Source organism: Sus scrofa, chromosome 8 (genome assembly GCF_000003025.6).
Source record: "Sus scrofa isolate TJ Tabasco breed Duroc chromosome 8, Sscrofa11.1, whole genome shotgun sequence".
Classification (NCBI taxonomy): domain Eukaryota; kingdom Metazoa; phylum Chordata; class Mammalia; order Artiodactyla; family Suidae; genus Sus; species Sus scrofa.
This window is the reverse complement of record NC_010450.4, coordinates 73,911,342-73,929,593: the sequence shown is the minus strand read 5'-3', so window position 1 is coordinate 73,929,593 and position 18,252 is coordinate 73,911,342. Positions and strand designations below refer to the sequence as shown.

General features: G+C 44.0%; 1 protein-coding gene across 3 annotated transcripts in view; it reads right to left on the bottom strand.

Moving 5' to 3' along the window:
- FRAS1 (Fraser extracellular matrix complex subunit 1) overlaps positions 1 to 18,252 on the bottom strand; it is a 457,087-nt gene that overhangs the window by 29,861 nt on the left and 408,974 nt on the right. For all 3 annotated transcript variants that reach the window (XM_021100604.1, XM_021100605.1, XM_013978814.2), the window contains 7 exons: positions 17,252 to 17,412; positions 16,278 to 16,425; positions 10,922 to 11,127; positions 7,679 to 7,835; positions 5,061 to 5,261; positions 3,106 to 3,293; positions 1,473 to 1,748 (listed from right to left, as the gene is read on the bottom strand). In XM_021100604.1, the coding sequence (XP_020956263.1) occupies positions 1,473 to 1,748; positions 3,106 to 3,293; positions 5,061 to 5,261; positions 7,679 to 7,835; positions 10,922 to 11,127; positions 16,278 to 16,425; positions 17,252 to 17,412 (1,337 nt within the window). The remainder of the gene's footprint in view (positions 1 to 1,472; positions 1,749 to 3,105; positions 3,294 to 5,060; positions 5,262 to 7,678; positions 7,836 to 10,921; positions 11,128 to 16,277; positions 16,426 to 17,251; positions 17,413 to 18,252) is intronic.

Here is an 18,252-nt window from a genome sequence, read left to right as displayed (position 1 = left end):
ATCAGAACCACTTAACCGGTTTTCAGCCCTTCCAGCAAGACTGGCTGGCCTCCAAGTCACTCTTGCTGAGGGCGAAGCGTCAGGACACAGAGGAAAGATAATTCTTTTCTAGGAGTTCTTAGTTTTCTTTCCTTCCCTCTGCTGTGCCCTCCCTCAGCTCCCACCTAATTATGACATGCCTTGCAAGGGGTACGCTAACACGCAGATGTGAGGCTGAGAACTTGGCTTTTGACACCTCCAGGCCTTTGAAAGTCTTTCTACCGATGCTTCCGTGCTCCCAGACATACAGAATCCATAAGAGTGCTTAACTCAGTCTAGGCAGAGGCCACATAGGTCACCAAAACCCTTTAGGTTATGAGACCATATGCATAGGGAAGCATGAAACAAGAGAAACTAATGAGTAGTTAGTCCTGTGTGCCGTGGACCTCCCGCAAAGCAGCCATCCAAACTTATAAATTCCACTCATGGAAACAATTTTCACTGAAGTCCATTAATAATTAAAGAAGATTTTTCCATTAAAATTTTTTTAATTAGCTGCCAACACTTTATTTATTTATTTACTTATACATGGACTTTGTTCAGAAGGGATCTGAGGCATCTACCAGAAATGCATACACTACGATGGTAGTAAATACATAATTGAAGAAATGAAGATAGGGCAAAGGAAACTGGAGAAAAAGTAGTAGTCGCCCATTTATTGCAAGAAGGAAGACTGAATTTTAAGGTAAAATCATGGTACTTGGTACCCGTTAAAAATGTATATTTGGCTCTAATCAGATCAAATCCCTTTCATGGTTTTGTTGAACAAAGAATTAAATACTTACGAAATGATAAGCTGTTAAGTCTTTCCATTTACATTTTTTAATAAAAAGAAGATAATTTAAATTTGATCTAGGTTAGGTGGCAAAAGAATTAATCGTCTGGCCTTTCCGAATAAGCTGTCAAAGACATTGGACCTGAGTGACCTGCTTTATCCAAAGGCTTTATCTTTACATCTCACGGCTTCCCCCGCTGTGACCCCACCCACCCGAGGCACTTAAAGTGAAAACAAACTGTGGGTCGAAGAGGGAAAAATCTGTAGGATCTAAGCCGCGTCTGTGACCTATACCACAGCTCATGGCAACACTGGATCCTTAACACACGGAGCAAGGTCAGGGATCGAACCTGGGTCCTCACAGATGCTAGTCAGATCCGTTTCCACTGAGCCATGACAGGAACTCCAGACTCTTAATGTCACATAGTTAAAAATGGGCAGAATTGAGTTTGTAAACAGGCTGAGTACTAGCCTAGTTCTCTTTCTACTGCACCAGATCACCTCTTATATGCAGGGATCAAAGACCGTGGGTGCACGTGCACCTGCTTATTTATTTTTATTCCACATGCCACGCAAAGACCTTGAGGAATTTCATAGAGCCGGAGTAACAGAGAAAAGCCAGGTCTCTTGGCCCCAACCAGACCCAGGCAAGACCTACCATGTGGTTGACGCTGGTGAACGGCGTGTTGTCGGTGATGGTCTCAAAGGGAGAGCGGGCCCCGTTGCCATCAGTGGGGGCGGCCACTTCCCAGCTGAACTGCACAGAGGTCTGGTTGATGCCCGCCTCGCTGCAGCGCTCCTTCATGACGGCGTACCTGGGGAAATGGGGGTCGCACGGGGTGACACAGACCAGCGGGTAGCCTGGGGAGGGGGATTTCTTGACTCCCTCTTTGGTAACCTCTTCCACGTGGTCATAGTCAGCGAGAGTGACAACCTGCAGAGGAGCAACAAAGCTTCAGGCCAGGGTGGGGGTATAGGAAAGTCGGAGAATAAGGCTCCCATCCCCAGAGATCCTCGAAAGCACTTAACTCCTAGGGATTCTTTAAAATATAGAAGTCTTAACAAGGCCATCTCTGAAAGACACGGCAGATCCTTAATGATGGAGAAGATCCTCTCCCCCTGGGCTAAGAGCTTTATTATCTTTTTTTTTTTTTTTCCTTTTTCTAGGGCCGCTCCCGCAGCATATGGAGGTTCCCAGGCTAGGAGTTGAATCGGAGCCGGAGCCACCAGCCTACACCAGAGGCCACAGCAACTCGGGATCCGAGCCACAACTGCAACCTACACCACAGCTCACGGCAACGCTGGATCCTCAAACCACTGAGCAAGGGCAGGGATCGAACCCGCAACCTCATGGTTCCTAGACGGATTCCTTAACCACTGCTCCACGACAGGAACTCCCGAGCTTTATTATCCTATTGGTCTCGTTCCCAAATCGGAGCCCTATTCCCTCATGTGAAAGATACTGGCCTGCCCCTGTGCACTGTAACCAAAACCATATCATAAAAGGCAGTTTACTAAAGTTGCGTTGAATGGTTAATGGTACGCAGTTGCACATTTGGCAAAATAGATATAATAAAGGTAATATATTTCTTTCGTGGTCTAAGAAGAGACACATTTGCAAATGATCCTTTTACTTTAGGAGTCAGGGGAGGTTATCAGACTTATTTGGACTGCTTCATTATTTAACCCAGTTTAACCAATGGGTTAATTCCCTTGGCCACTCCAGGCATTTTCCTCCTAACTGTAGAGTTGGCCCATTCATCCTGTTCGTCCCCAAGCTGAGAGGCTGGGTGGTACATTTCTGCAGACACTTAGTTCTCGGTGTGTGGTGAGCATGTAAAATAATAGATATGGGGTAGTAGCATTTTTTTACTCTTCAAGGTCCCACCAAAGAAATGAGAAGATCAGTTGTATTGTACTTTCTGTCTTTATCAGATTAAGGCATCAACATGGCTTGGTCTCACTCTAATCTCAAAATAATGTTTCTCATCCTTGGCACAATTGACATTTGTGCCAGGTAACTCTGCTGCTGGGGCATCGTGGGACATTTAGCAGCATCCCTGCCCTCTGGATGCTAACAGCAGCAAGTGTGATGGTCATGACAACCACAAAGGTCACGAGACATTGCCACATGTCCCCTGGAGGTGATGGGAACGAGGGGTTTGGGGAGGAGTGCTCGCTCTTGGTTGAAAACCACTGTGTCAGGAAAATGAAGACATGCAGCACTGCAAGTCCTGCCTATCAAATCACTAAGTCGTAAAAGCAGCGATCCTTTGGGTTGAGCAACTCACAATGGGTGGTGCTGGCAGGATGAGACTCCCGGCTGCCTCCTGGTCTAGAATCGTCACTGTGGCAGTGGTCACGTCACCAAGAACTGCCTCCACTGGGTCATCTGGGCCAAGGACTACGGAGAAAGACTCATGCCATTCCCGGTCTTCATTGGACAGGATCTCGACTTTGAAGAAGATATGATCCACACCTTGGCCAAGGATGGAGCAAAGAGAGGAAAGGCCCTCATTAGTGACCCACTTAAGTCAGGCTTCAGGTAAAAATATGCCCTTTCCTTTCAAAAGTTTGCTATAAATGCAGGGGCTGCTAATCACTTTAGCCCCATCTCAAGTGAGGAGGAATCTGTTTTACAGGCCAAATTCCACCTGCAGTGGAGGCTCCGTATTGCAGATTTACTATTCAACTCTATATGAGGATTAATAGCCCTTGTCTGACACTGGCTGGCAGTAATAAAAATCTATGATCCAAAATACACTCCATCCTGGTTATGAGACTTTTTACTTAATTTTTCTTTCCCCTTTACACTTAGGCATGAGCCCCTGTGTAGCTGGGAGGGCTTGTACACAGAGATCCTTCAAAACGGTCTCCCAAGAAGCAATAGCTCAGAGGCTACCCACCAAGCGCATGTCTGCAAAGACGACGAAGTAAGGTTTGGCGGCTTGGCATGGGAGGGTTAGAGCCCAGAACAACCCCCTTTTCTGTAAAGCTGTTCTTGGAAGGTGCAGACACCCCCGGCAATAGTTAAGGTCTCCTTCTTCCCCTCCTATAGACATCTGGGCTGGGTTACTTCCAAGCCCTACCTTCCCCCAGATCCTTCTGCAGAAAAGGAAAAGGTTAAGACACTCAGAAGAGAGGTCCTTGTGAGGGTGTGGAGGAAGCGCCTCCTCCTTCCCTCTAAACACAATCCAGATGCATGTGGAATGGAGCTGAAAGCCCTTTGAAACTCCAGGAGGTGTGACAGGGACATACAGAGGTGCCCCTCCATGTCCAAGGGGGTCCTTTTCTCCCTCCACTTGCCAAGACATCTCTGAAGAGGACTTGCATCACTCTCACCCACTTCTGACTCCATCTAAGCCAGTCTTTTCTCCTTGCACTGCTCCAGAATGTTCTGTGAAAAAGCCTAGCATGCAACTCAATTCCTCTGTCTCATACCTTCCATGAAATAAATGCATCAGGCAGTTAAGCAGCTAGTTGGGACCTGAATCCCATCCTTCTCTCTTATCCTGACTCATCTGCATAGCATATCCTAGTAGATGTTAAACCCCTTGAGCACGGAGCTTTGTCCTTCTGGGTTTAGTGATCCCTGAAGCACCCAGCACCGTGGTTTGTCCCAATGTTTGCTGAAGGATACTGTCATGTATATGCTTAAAAAATCAAATGCTCCGATTGCTCAATCGAATCATAGGCTAACAATTAAAAAAAGAAAAAAATCCCTTTTGAATGAGCCAAAATGCGTAGGATGTTCTAAAGTAAGGCACTTCTTTTTCTTTTTCCATGCCATTTTTGCTCACTAAAAATTTTAAAGACTCCTACAAATCAAAGGTGTGCTTACTAAATAACTTTGTGCTACTGGAAATATTATATGTCTTTCATTTTTCTGCTCATTCCTTTCTTTAAATGTAAGATTTTGCCTCTCTTTTCTTTTCTTTTTTTTTTTGGTCTTTTTGACATTTCTCGGGCCGCTCCCGAGGCATATGGAGGTTCCCAGGCTAGGGGTCTAATCGGAGCTGCAGCCACCAGCCTATGCCAGAGCCACAGCAACGCAGGATACGAGCCGCGTCTGCAACCTACACCACAGCTCACGGCAACGCCGGATCGTTAACTCACTGAGCAAGGGCAGGGATCGAACCCGCAACGTCATGGTTCCTAGACGGATTCGTTAACCACTGCGCCACGACGGGAACTCCTGCCTCTCTTAATAAAGTAAAAAGCACAACTTGGATTGCCACTCAATTACCAGGACTGAACTTCAGGACTCGGCTCTTTGGGTAATAATCCACACCAGACTGGGCTGAGCCGTCCCGCGTGCTGCAGCGAACCTTGGATGTTCTGTTCTGATCCCCTCTGCGGATCACCTTGATGTTAAGAAGGGCTGTGGCATCTGGCCCCGAGGGTTCCCGGACTTGGTATGCAGCTTCTTCAAACTCAATGGTGGGGGCTAAGGAAATGAGGTTTAGGAAAACAAGAGCAGGTTGAAAAAGTGAAAAAGAATTCCAACTCCCTTGAAAACACCTTGTAATGACAAGCAGGAATTTTTCACATGCGTTAACAACACAAAGGCAAACGGGCTTGAAGTCATAAAAATCAGTCAGTATTCACCCCTCAGCAATACTTCGGAGAAAGGAATTTATTTGTGATTCTGCAAGTGTTGTTTCTCACATATTTCTTATTACAAACAATATAATGGGGGAAATATTTTTAAGTACTTGGAAATGCTTGCCGTCCAAGTTTCCATCTAGGCATTACAGCTCACAGCAGGTTTTTAAACCTGAAGAATTTATCATGGAATGGAGACACAGTAAGTCCTTGATAAATACCTATTGACTGATTGCATGAATCAACTCTTTTTCATTTATAAGATATGAGTTTCACTTAAAACTGCTTACATTTATTCACCAAATCCATCTCTTATCTTTGATCCTCTGAATCCTCCTTCCCCTCATCACCCCACCCTACCCAACCCCACGTTTAGCTTTTCCTAACTTCTCACAGGTTATTTAGTTAAGAATGTGTAATTTTAGGAGTTCCCATGGTGGCTCAGCAGTAATGAACCCGACTAGTATCCATGAGAACCTGGGCTGGATCCCTGGCCCCGCTCAGTAGGTTGAGGATCTGGCATTGCCGTAAGCCGTGATGTAGGTCACAGACGTGGCTCAGATCTGGTGTGGCTGTGGCTGTGTATCGACCCCTAGCCTGGGAACTTCCATATGCCACGGGTGCAGCTCTTACAAAAATGTGCAGTTTTAGTGACTGGCTACAAGGATAATTCAGGAACACAAAGTTTCCTAACACAATCTGATCTGAGGCACTATTCTCATTGCTATGAAATGATTCATTGTTGATTTTTTTTTTTTTAATAGCAAACTACGCTTTGTTTTGTAGCATGTTCTCATGGGGACGGGGAAGGTGTAGTGGAGATAAAAAGATGGAAAAACTGGGAGCAATTACAAATCTTATACCATTTAAAATACATTATAGACTTTTTCAGAAATATCTGATGTCTCTAGGTTCAGTTCCCTCTTTCTCTCTCAGGAAGTCGATGCTTCCTAGTTGTAGAAGATAAGCCTCATTGGAGACGACAAAGGTTTTCGTATGTCTGCTTTTTGATGCTGAGGTGTCACTGTACACAGCGTGAAGTTGTTGCCTCTCTGAGGCTTAATCGTTGGGTTTTCTGTGTGAATAGGAGAGCTTGACTTCAGGGTCTGAACCTGAGTCTCTTTGGGTAGAAGCTAGTTTAAATTCGATGCTGGCTTTTTGGATGTTTTTCCAATGCCCAAATTAGCCCCTGTTTTTATATTACAAACCCTAAGAGTCCCACTGACTCATGTAGATTCCAGAACTAATAAAATAAAGTTCTTCATGCAGCTGTGTAACTAAAAGCGTAAATTATATAATTTGCTGAGGTTCAATGTCTTTACCTATAACACAGGGATAATAACACTTACCTCAGGGGCTACTGTCAGGATGAAATGAAATGAAATAATATAATATGCTTAGAATGGTTCTTGGGATAATATAGGAACTATTCAATGAAAATAGCTATTACTATTTGTAGTATTATTCTCCATTCATTAAAACACCTATTTGAGTAAAACAATGATGTCCTTATTTGAAACAAATTTTGTTTTCTCTGGCACCTGGGCCACTCCTTGCTAATATCTGACTAAAGAATTTAAGCTTTCTTAGGTTAGGAGGCCAAATCAATTAGAGAGAACTGAGAAATTAGACCTTTCCAGGAAGGTGGCAGTGTTTTAAATCAGTTCATTGGATTCAACTGATTCTGATTGTATTTCCAATCTTGCTCCTGAATTGCAGTGACTTAAACAGTTTTTATTCTCTATCTGCCTCAGTGTCTCTGTCCTAACTTTTAACCATACTCATTCCTTATCTCCTGGCGATGTGTAGGGAACAATATAATTAAAAATATTGGAGCTCTGGAGTTCCCGTCGTGGCTCAGTGGTTAACGAGTGCGACTAGGAGCCATGAGGTTGCGGGTTCGATCCCTGGCTTTGCTCAGTGGGTTAAGGATCTGGCGTTGCCATGAGCTGTGGTGTAGGTCCTAGATGCAGCTCAGATCCTGCGTTGCTGTGGCTCTGGTGTAGGCCGGCGGCTACAGCTCCTATTAGACCCTTAGTCTGGGAACCTCCATATGCCACGGGTGAGGCCCTAAAAAGACAGAAAAAAAAATTGGAGCTCTGTAGAGGGGGATCATTTGCTGCAATGTTTTATATAAATATTCCAAGACTGTTATGGGTAGACACTTTCAAGTGCTTTCACCTATAATTATAGTATTGGTAAAACATCAGTTCATGCCCCATTGACCTCAGAACAACTAAAGGCAATCTCTCCTGTTACCATCTTCATCGTTGGATATGGTGACAGTGGCCACGTTGTTCTTTCCGACTCTGGCTCCACTCCAGTGGTTCCCAAGAGGGTGGCTGAGGTAGACCCTGAACTGTTCTTCAGGCTCAAACATGGAGTCATCATGGATATAGACAGTACAGTTCTTCATCTAGAGTCAAGGGCACAAGACAAATGAATCTTTGCAGGAAGACAGCAATCATTAGCTTGGCTTTCCATAGGAAATGAGTTTTTCTTCTTTGCAGCCTCAAAGAGTCAACATAAATTCCAAAGGATCCAAACCATTTCATTTAGAAAACAGAATGTTTAAGTCTAACAGTTCATGCCTGAGTGGACCCACTCATCTGTGTATAAAATATTCCAAGCCATGTTGAGTTATTGGTCACAAGTTATGAATGACCAATGCAACAAAACAAATCACTAAAAAGCACCTGCAGAACATTTTGCCTGGGCTCACCTCCACATTTGTACATGTTATGATAGGTAGATTTCTGATGGAGTTTAACATATGGATTTTACTTCCTGGAGAGCTGAATAATGTCCCTTTTTCTTTGTGAAAATTGAATAGTCCTAGAAAGCACTTGGAAAGGCTTCCTGCGAGGCTAAAGACACCTTGAAAAGCTGCAGAACTCCCAAACGGGCTGCCATATGGTGTCTCATCTGAAAACAGCTGGGAACTGAATGTCTGAGAATTCAGTCTAAATCCCAGTTTGACGGAAAGAAGTCAAGTGCTTCCCAAACTGAATATTCTCTACTGAGGACTGTCTTCTTAAGAAAACACAAAATAAGGTCAGAACTCTTAGATAACAGAGCAGCCTTGATAGTAGAGTCATGTGGTTTGAAGTGTGATTATTTTTAGTTGAAACATTTAAAATTCACTGTACTACCATACTGCAAAGGATATATGGATAACAAGGTTCCCTGTCATACTTTCTAAATCCTACTAAACAGAGGGAAGATGTCTCTGGGGACATTTACATGTGGTTTGCTAACCTGGCTTTTAAGTTCCTGAAGCATGCCCCCTCCCGCCCCAATCACTACTACATCTTTCTTACAATAAGAATTTATTTATGGAAAGCATGAATTTAGTAATGACTCTTCAATATATCTTTTTAAAAAAGACATTCTAGTGAATGACAAGTTCCAAAGACATGTTGCTTAGCAAGACAAGAAGATGAAGATTCCAAAATGTGCTTATGAAGGATAGATTGCCATGTGGGTACCAGAGAGAGTATTAAGCTGTGTTTTCTTTATAATTTTATTAACTTACAAACTGTCTCTTGGATAGGCAGAGAATCTTCTTTTGAACTTAAAAACAAATACAGACATGCAGACTCAAAGCTGAAGATGACATTCACAGTACTTATGTGTATTTTTTAACATGTGTTTCAACTTGCCACCAGTAAAATTCCCGTAAAATACATAACTGAGACAGAGCTTTTATGAGTCATGAATGTATCAAAGGCTGAGAGCCACAAAGAAAGAAGCTATTCCTTTTTTGGTGGTAGAGATAAATGCAGGAAGAATTGGGGGTGACCTGGGATGGGTAAAGTTTTCTTAAGCTAAACTTTAAAAGAACTAATGATAAGGCAAAAATTTTTCATACATTTGAATATATCAAAATCGAAGATTTCCATTCACCTAAAAACACCAAGATCAAAGGTAATAGATAAGTGACAGAAAAAGAAACTTTGTTTCTAGGACCTAAAATGCCTAAAACTGGCAAGGATTAATATTAATAGTTAGGATTATTAATATTAAGGACTATTATTTAGAATACATAAGAAAGTATTGCAAACCAGTAAGAAAAAGATAGCAATTCAATAAAATAAGGAACAAAGGATGAAAGCAACACATTTCTATAAGCAGAAACTCAATGAACTAATAAGCATATAAAACAGTATTCATGAGAGAAATGCAAATTAAACTGAGATGTAACTTTGTACATAGCAGATTAGTAAAAACTGAAAGATGAATAATGCTAAGTGTTGAAGAGTTTGTAGGGTTTTAACAACAACCCTCATGTCCTGCTAGTGACATCCTAGGAAGTATTCTGACGTTATTTTTTCAAATTAAGCACATTCATGCCCTGGTCCAAAAATGTTGCTGCTGAGCATGTATCCAAGGAAACTCCCAGACAGGCATGCCAATGGACATGCATGGGATTTGCACCAGAGCACTGATGGAAGGTGCCTGGGCACCACCCCTGAGGGGCCTTACTGTCTACTGCTGAGAGTGAGTGGGTAAAAGATAGTGTATGCACATCACAAAATACTATGCAACAGTCTGAAGTGAGAGATTAGAAGTACATATAAATGGCATGCACAGATATTAAAACGTATTGCTGAGTAAGCACGGTAAACGTTTGAAAAAGATATAACACAATAACAGTTTTATGAATTAAAGCTCATATACATCAAACAATACGCATTTTAAAAGACAAACACAAAACAGGAGATGCACATGAAACACAATCACTTGATGAGCTCCAAGATGGGGAGGGGAATGAGCTGCAGAATAGGGTGAAAATAAAATGAATAAATCAACCAAAGAAGAGAAGGGCCTTGACCTAACCAGTGGGGACTGTGTGCCTTGAACCAAGGGGTACAACCAACTCGACCATCTGACAATCAGATCCATTAATGGGGACATATGATTCCCATTCAATATCTGCTTTGGACACACACCGAGGTTGCAGGCTTTGATTTTGATGCAGCCATACTTAGTGACTGGAGTTTCTCAGGAGATCTTGTGTTCACCTGTGTTATTTTTTCATCAGATTGCCAAGAGAATACTCTGATGACTTGAATCTGCTCAACATCTGCCTGTTTCGTTCTGTACTATGGGTCCTATACACGGATGTATGTTGCCCTGGAACAAGAGCCCAGGTATTAGAGAAGTGTCTCTTCCCTCTCTAGGGAACACCAGTGAGTGGAGTGTGTTCATCTCCCATGTAATTTCAAATATGAGAAGTCCCCAGGCATTTGCTTCTGCTAAATGTCCAAAACGCTCTGCCTCATCTAAATATCCCAGCTCAACCAATGATGCAGGTATTGGCTTGTAAGTGGGAGACAAAGCAGACAGCCACATGGAAGAGACAAAATTGTTAAAAGCATGAACAACTAATCATAAAATTCCTAGGATGTTCAGACTTTGTCTAAATGACTTCACTACGGACAAATAAAGGCACCACAGAAGGAGAGAATCTTATCTTTCAGCCACCATGAATCCACTTACTTTCTCCCCTTTGAGAAATGTGATCCGTGAAGAGTCTGCATTTCTTCTCTCCTCAAAGTCCTCCAGGACCTGAGCGGAATGGCCCTGCGTATAGCACCTCACTGACGACTCGTAGCTCAGGTCTCCACTCCGAACGATGGGCACATGCAGGACGCCCTCCTTCTCCTTCACCAGGAGCAACTCCTTGGCAAACTGCATGCTGGGCACTGGGTGAGCAGAAGGAAAGACCGAGGCACTGTTAGCGGGGAGGCTGAGGGAGGTGGCCGTAGCCCTCATGGACTCTCGGCAGCCACTTGGCAGGAAGGCTCCACTAAGGGCCATCAGAGGCTGAGAAATCACAGGTGGTAGGCAGATTTCAAGGCCTGGCTGCTGCTCTCAGGACAAGGAAACTTCTTGTGTAGAAGTGTACTGTGAGTGTAGTTCTAACAAAATAGAATGAATCAAGTTTGCACCTGCTTTTGCTTGGCTTCGGGGTACAGTCGCCATCTCAAATGTGGACAGGAGATGCAAGTAGAGAAACGAGCCAGGTATAAGAAAAACCTGGATAGAGACTTGAGTACCCAGAAAAGTTCATGCTCCTTCTAAGGCTACAAAAAGGAAAACAGCAGTGCAAGCCTGATGAGACATGGTCGCTCACATTGGTCCTAAGCCAGGAAGGCAATAGGGAAGAGGGGGGACTCTGGTAAAGAGGAAAGAGCAGGTCATGTTTAAAGGGTGATGTCTCTCAGCTTCATACTTTTGTTGGCAGATCGGGTGTTCAACTGAGCCAGAGACCTGCATTTTTATATCTTCTAAACTTAAAAATAACAAGCAATTAAAATAGTAAAATAGTAAAAGTTCCATATGGGCCACACCTACTGAAGCCAAACAAAACACACCCACATGCTGAATCTGGCCAGTGGGCCCCAGTCTGTGGCCACTGCTGTAGGGTTACCTCTTCAGCGACTCACATGGCCTCATTTGACTTTAGGGAGGGACCACGGCCATGGTGGTTAAAAGAAAGGGCTTTGGAGTAAAATCAGTTTCCCTCCCAGCCCTGCTACTTATTAGGAGTATGATATAAAGCAAGTGATTTAGAGTTTCTGAGCCTTGGGGTTTTCTAATATGTACATTGGAAATGTTAATACCAAACTAGAATGATTGAGAGAATTGAATTTAACGAGATTGTGTATGCATGGTGCTCAGTACAGTATCTGGTACACACAGGCACTCAGACTTTGGTAGGAATTATTAGATTATGGTGTGTATTGCATCCTATCTCCAAGCTTCTCAATACAAGGGATCAGTTTTTCCTCCTTACTTCCTACAATGTCTTTGGTAATTAACACATGTCCTCTTAAAAGATCAATATTTTGTTGACTGCCAGTTATTATTATTATTATTATTTTGCTTTTAGGGCTGCACATGCGGCATATGGAAGTTCCCAGGATAGGGGTTGAATCTGAGCTGCAGCCAGCAGCCTACACCACAGCCACAGCAACGCCAGATCCGAGCTGTGTCTGCGACCTACACCACAGCTCATGGCAATGCCAGATCCTTAACACACTGAGCAGGCTAGGAATCAAACCCGCATCCTCATGGATACTAGCCGAGTTTGTTTCCACTGAACCACAGTGGGAACTCCCAGTTATTATTTTCTTAATGGACAATATATAGAGAGGGAATTATTCATTCATATATCAAATTAGCCCTTGGAGCTGCAGGCAGCTGACCCTAAGCTATAGCCACCTATCTCCTGGCTTGTCCTGGATGTGCCCTAGCCAACCTGAAAGGAAGGAAGAAGGGCTGAGCACCAAGCTCTCAGCAGGCCAATATGCAGAAAGCTCTCTTTGCCTCCAATCTGCCCACTACTCAGGACTGTTGGCACTAGCAAACATAAAACATATCCATTATCTGAGCTACGCCCAACATTTCCCACTTATGACTAAAGAAAACACTCAGAAGACACCTCTTAAAAGAACGCCACACCTAAAAGAAGATGAATGACTTTGGCATCAGGCCCTGCGTGTTCCCCGTTTGGGGTTCTTTCCATCCAGGATAACCGTCTGTGCTGTTAAAATGTGGGTGGGAACAACGTGACCTTGTGCGGGAGGACAAGAAGGAAGCTTGTTGCCAGGTAAAAAGCAACACCAGCAAGAAAGCGCCTCTGCTCATGGCAGATTATCTAATGCTTTGGATTGATTTTTCTTGCTGTCCGACAGGCATCAAGTGGAGAAGTTAAAAGCTAAAGTGGAAATGTTTGGGTTTTGTCATGCATTAATCAACCCCAGATTCCTCTTGCGATGTAAAAGACTCCTTTCTCTCTATGTGACTGATATTAACCCTTACTCCCATGCCTATCCACTGGAAAAAAAAAAAAAAGAGGAAAAGGGAAAGAAAAGAAAGAGAAGAGGGTGAACGCTTCTCATGACTGTCTTCTGGGAAGAGTCCCTGCTTTTAAGGAGCCCCGGTCCAGTGGGCGATTCAGGCAGAGACAATGGAAGGGCAATGGGTGGCTCCAGGGAGAGACACAGGTAGGAGGGTCATGGCTAACACAGAAAGGGTCCAGCCGGGGTCGGGCATTGTGTTAAGGGCTTCCGTACACGTCATATCCTGCCATCCCTTCCACAACCCTATTGGGCACTGCGATCTCTACAGGGAGCAGGGGCGCACTGGCCCTGGGGGTCAGTCATACCCGACTGTGAACCCCTTCTTTTTTGACATGGATGGGGCACATGAATGAGAAATGGAAACCACTCCCCAAAGGCTTCCAGGCTCCCAGTGGGTATCATGCACTACTGTCAACACCTCTTTGGGGACACTGACTGGTAGTTATCTCCTTATCTGTATAAGTCGTGTGTCCTGAAATAGATGGTGGGACCCTGCTCTCTATTCTTTTGGAACTCCCAGGGCTGAGAGCCAGTTTCAAGCATGGAAAGTGTCACCCAATGCTGTCACCTGCTAATCTCAGTAACTGACAAAGTGAGTGCAAACACCGACTGCCTGGAATGCTGTGGCCTCTCTATGGGTGACAGTTAAGTCTGCGATCTAGGAAAAGTCTTGCCTTTGGTTCTTGGAGTTCATGAGTAGGTGGGACACAGTTCATACAGGCTGTTACAAGGCCTTTTTGTTTTGCTCATCATTCATGCCCATACAAAAGTCTAATTCCAGGTATCAGAGCCGAAGAGAAAGGAAAAAACAGAAAATGTTCTGAGATCACGAGCTACTTAGATGATTGAAGAGCCTGAAATCAGCCTAGTGGAGAAAGATAAAGGAAGCTGGAGTTCCCGTTGTGGTGCAGTGGTTAACGAATCCGACTAGGAACCATGAGGTTGCGGGTTCGGTCCCTGCCCTTGCTCAGTGGGTTAACAACCCGGCGTTGCTGTGAGCTGTGGTGTAGGTTGCAGACGTGGCTCGGATCCCGCGTTGCTGTGGCTCTGGCGTAGGCCGGTGGCTACAGCTCCGATTCAACCCCTAGCATGGGAACCTCCATATCTGATGGGCGTGTCCCTAAAAAAAATAATAATAATAACAACAACAACAATAATAAATAAAACAAGAAGGCTGGACTCACATAGAACAGACCTGGGTTTTAACTCTGGCTCCCTCATCTCTTCTTTTGATCTTCAATTATTTGACCTCAGTTACACACGTTGGAGAGGATTAGCAATAATGTAATTAGAGAGCCTTCTACCCTAGAATGTGCACACTGAAGGGAATCAACCAAAGCCAGCAATTACTGAGGGGAAGGCAACCAACAGAAGTAAATGGGTTACCGGCATAGGTTTGCAGATTCCTTCCTCTGGGATCATCTATGTTACTTCATCCTCATGTTACTTAGGTCAGCGCTTCAATGACGACTCATTTTTGTTCAAGTACCTGTCTGTGTCTATTCACTCCTGCACGTTACCCCCAGGATGGCCAGTGTTAGTTTCCTCAAACGAAAATCACACCACTCCTCTGTTTTGCAGAATCTGCTGTGACCCTTCACCGCCAAGTTCCTGACGCTGGAACATAAGACCACTTAGAACTTGACTCCAAGCTGACTTTCCACTCTATTTCCTTCCATTCACCTCCTGCTGGGCTCAAAGCAAAAGCAAGCACCTCAATGTTCTTCAGATTTGCATCTTGCAAAATGTTATACCTTACATGTACTGCTCTCTCCCTTTAACAAAACTTTCTTTTATTATTCATTAAATTCCTACCACACCTGAAGACTGTGTTTCTGTATCACTTCCTTTGTGAAATATACGATTCCTCCACATGTAGTTACTTTTCAGTCCCCTCTGCCCTGCACTCCTGGATTCATGGCACTATTTGATCATTTAGCATAATATATTCTTTTTTTTTTTTTTTTTTTGCTTTTTAGGGCCACACCCATAGCATATGGAGGTTCCCAGGCTAGGAGTCTAATCAGAGCTACAGCTGCCAACCTACACCACGGCCACATCAAAACCAGATGCAAGCCCTGTCTGCGACCTACACCACAGCTCACGGCAACACTGGATCCTCAACCACTGAGCAAGGCCAGGGATCGAACCCGACGCCTCATGGCTCCTAGTCAGATTCATTTCCACTGTGCCATGACGGGAGCTCTCATAATATATTCTATTTTTTTCTGTTTGGGGGTCTGATCCTTCAACGAGACCTTGAGCTTCTTGAGGACACAGCCCAGCCAAGGCTTACGACAAGCACGCCTCATTTCATCACACCTCACTTGGCTGCACTTTGCAGATGCTATGTTTTTTTGTTTTTTTTTCACAAATTGAAGGTTTGTGGCAACTCTGTGTTGAACGAGTCTCGGCGCCATTTTTCCAACAGCATTTGCTCACTTGGTATCTCTGCATTACATGTTGCTAGTGCTCTCAATATTTCAAACTTTTTCACTGTAATTATATTTGTCATGGTGATCTGTGATCGGTGATCTTTGATGTGACTACCGTAAAAGGACTACAATTTGCTGAAGGCTTAGACACTAATTGGCATTTTTTAGCAATAAATATTTTAAAATTAAAGGATGTACATTTTAAAGACATAATGCTATTGTACACTTCACAGACTACGAAATAGTGTAAACTTTTCTATACACTGGGAAACACAAAAATTTGTCTCACTTGGTTTATTGCATTATTCATTTTAATGTGGTGGCCTGGAACTGAACCCACAGTATCTCCAGAGTATGCCTGTGCATCTTTTTTTGTGCCTGGCTGAGTGCCAGAAACATGACCGATTATTTCTGTCCCATACTTCTCTGTAAAAGGGTGTGCATGCCTGTCCTTAATGAAAATGGGAATGCATTTCAGTGTCACAGACGTGGACATTAAGGAAAAAACAGAAAGTGGGTCTGAGCCACCCGCTGGCATTCCCAGTGGCTTACCGTCCTGGAATGTGTCATTAATTGCAATGACAGCCTGGAAGGGTTTGGTGAGTTCGGCTCCTTGTGCTGAGCTGAGGAAAACCACAAACGTCTCCAGCCCTTCAATGACTGGATATTGAGTATCATCCAAGATTGTCAAGGTGCAATACTAGAAGAAAAATCAGGATGTCAACTAGACGTATTGTGGGGTTTATATCACAACACATACACATACTGAAGCAGGAGATTGTATACCTGAATCTAATACAACGTTATATGTCAATTATACCTTCATACATTTTTTTTAAATTAAAAAAGAGAGAAAAAGTCAAAGCAAATCTTACCTAATGCTCATCACCTAACATTCATTTGCCTTTGAGAGATGAACACAAAGGCGATAACTTGCCTTTTTTTGGTGGTCTTAAAGCAAGTTTTTTAAATCCATAGAATGATAATCTCTTCATCACAAACCCTAGGTGTTTTGTTTCTAGATATTTACATCAGTCAAGCACAGTTTCTCTCCTAACTCTGTGGTGCTGGATATTAGATGATGAAAATGTCATTTGCAGTTTGTAGAAGAATTAAGTTTGTTCTTTTGGGGGTTTTTTGGTTTGTTTTTCGCCTTTTTTGCTTTTTAGGGCCACACCCACGGCATATGGAAGTTCCCAGACTAGGGATCAAATCAGAGTTGCAGCTGCCAGCCCACACCATGGCCATAGCAACGCCAGATCCAAGCCGCATCTGTAACTTATACTGCAGCTCGAAGCAAGGCTGGATCCTTCACCCACTGAGTGGGGCCAGGGATCAAACCCATGTCCTCATAGATACTAGCTGGGTTGATAACCCACTGAGCCACAACAGGAACTCCCTTATTTGTTTTTGAAGAAAAGGAAGATAGTGATTTGGAAAGGGGAGTGTGGAGTCCTCCAGAGTCTGGAGAGCAGACCAGAGACACATTAACCGACCCACCCGGCCTTTGACGTCTAAATGCGCACCTGCTCAGTGACACCTGGCCCGAACTCCACCTTCCTAGAGCTGGGAACGTAGTCAACTCCCGGAGTGGCGGAAGCTGGGTCCGAGGGCCTCGTTGCACACCAGACAGACGTGAAGGTGGAAAGGTCAGTCCCATGACGGATGACTGGAATCTTCACTGTGCCTGAATTGAGATTCATACATTCAATGGTCAACCTTGAACCAGAAAATGAGCGAGGTTTTCAGAACAGCGTCCTCCCTCACGGCAGCAGCAGCAGCTTTATTTATCCTGCCAGCTTGCCTAGCCCAACTTCGGCGATGCTTCTGTCTGCCCTCTGAGGAAGGCTGAGAAGTGTCACCACCACTCTTAGTACTGACATTAAGAGCAAGAGTGGACCTGTACCATATGTCACTTGTAGGTAGAATCTAAAATATGACACAAACGAACCTATCTGTAGAACAGAAACAGACTCACAAACACAAAGAACAGACTTGTGGTTGCCAAGGGCGGGGGTAGGGGGGGGAGGACAGACGGGGAGTTTAGGGTTAGCAGATGCAAACTAGTATATATAAGATGGAAAAACAACAAGGTCCTAAAAGCACAGGGAATTATATTCAATATCCTGAGATAAACCATAATGGAAAAGAATATGAAAAAGAATCTGTGTATATATATATATGTGTGTGTGTGTGTGTGTGTGTGTGTGTCTGGATCACTTGGCTGTACAGCAGAAATTAACATAACATTGTAAATCAACTATAGCTCAATGACAAGAAAGAGTGGCTATGGGGGAGGGCCTCTCATGGAGGTGGTGCTGGAGAGACAGCCCTCAGGCGCAAGTGGTTTCGTGGCTTCCCAAAGCCTGTTCCCAGCAGAGGAAGGAAGAACTCAAGAGGGGAGGGTCCGCCGAACAACATCTCGAGCCCACTTAGGGAGAAGAAACTCAGAGCTGGCGCCTCCAGCGGGGATGCGCTAGAAAATCGCCACTGAAGGAAGAACCAGCGAGAGGACTCTAAGGGGCCT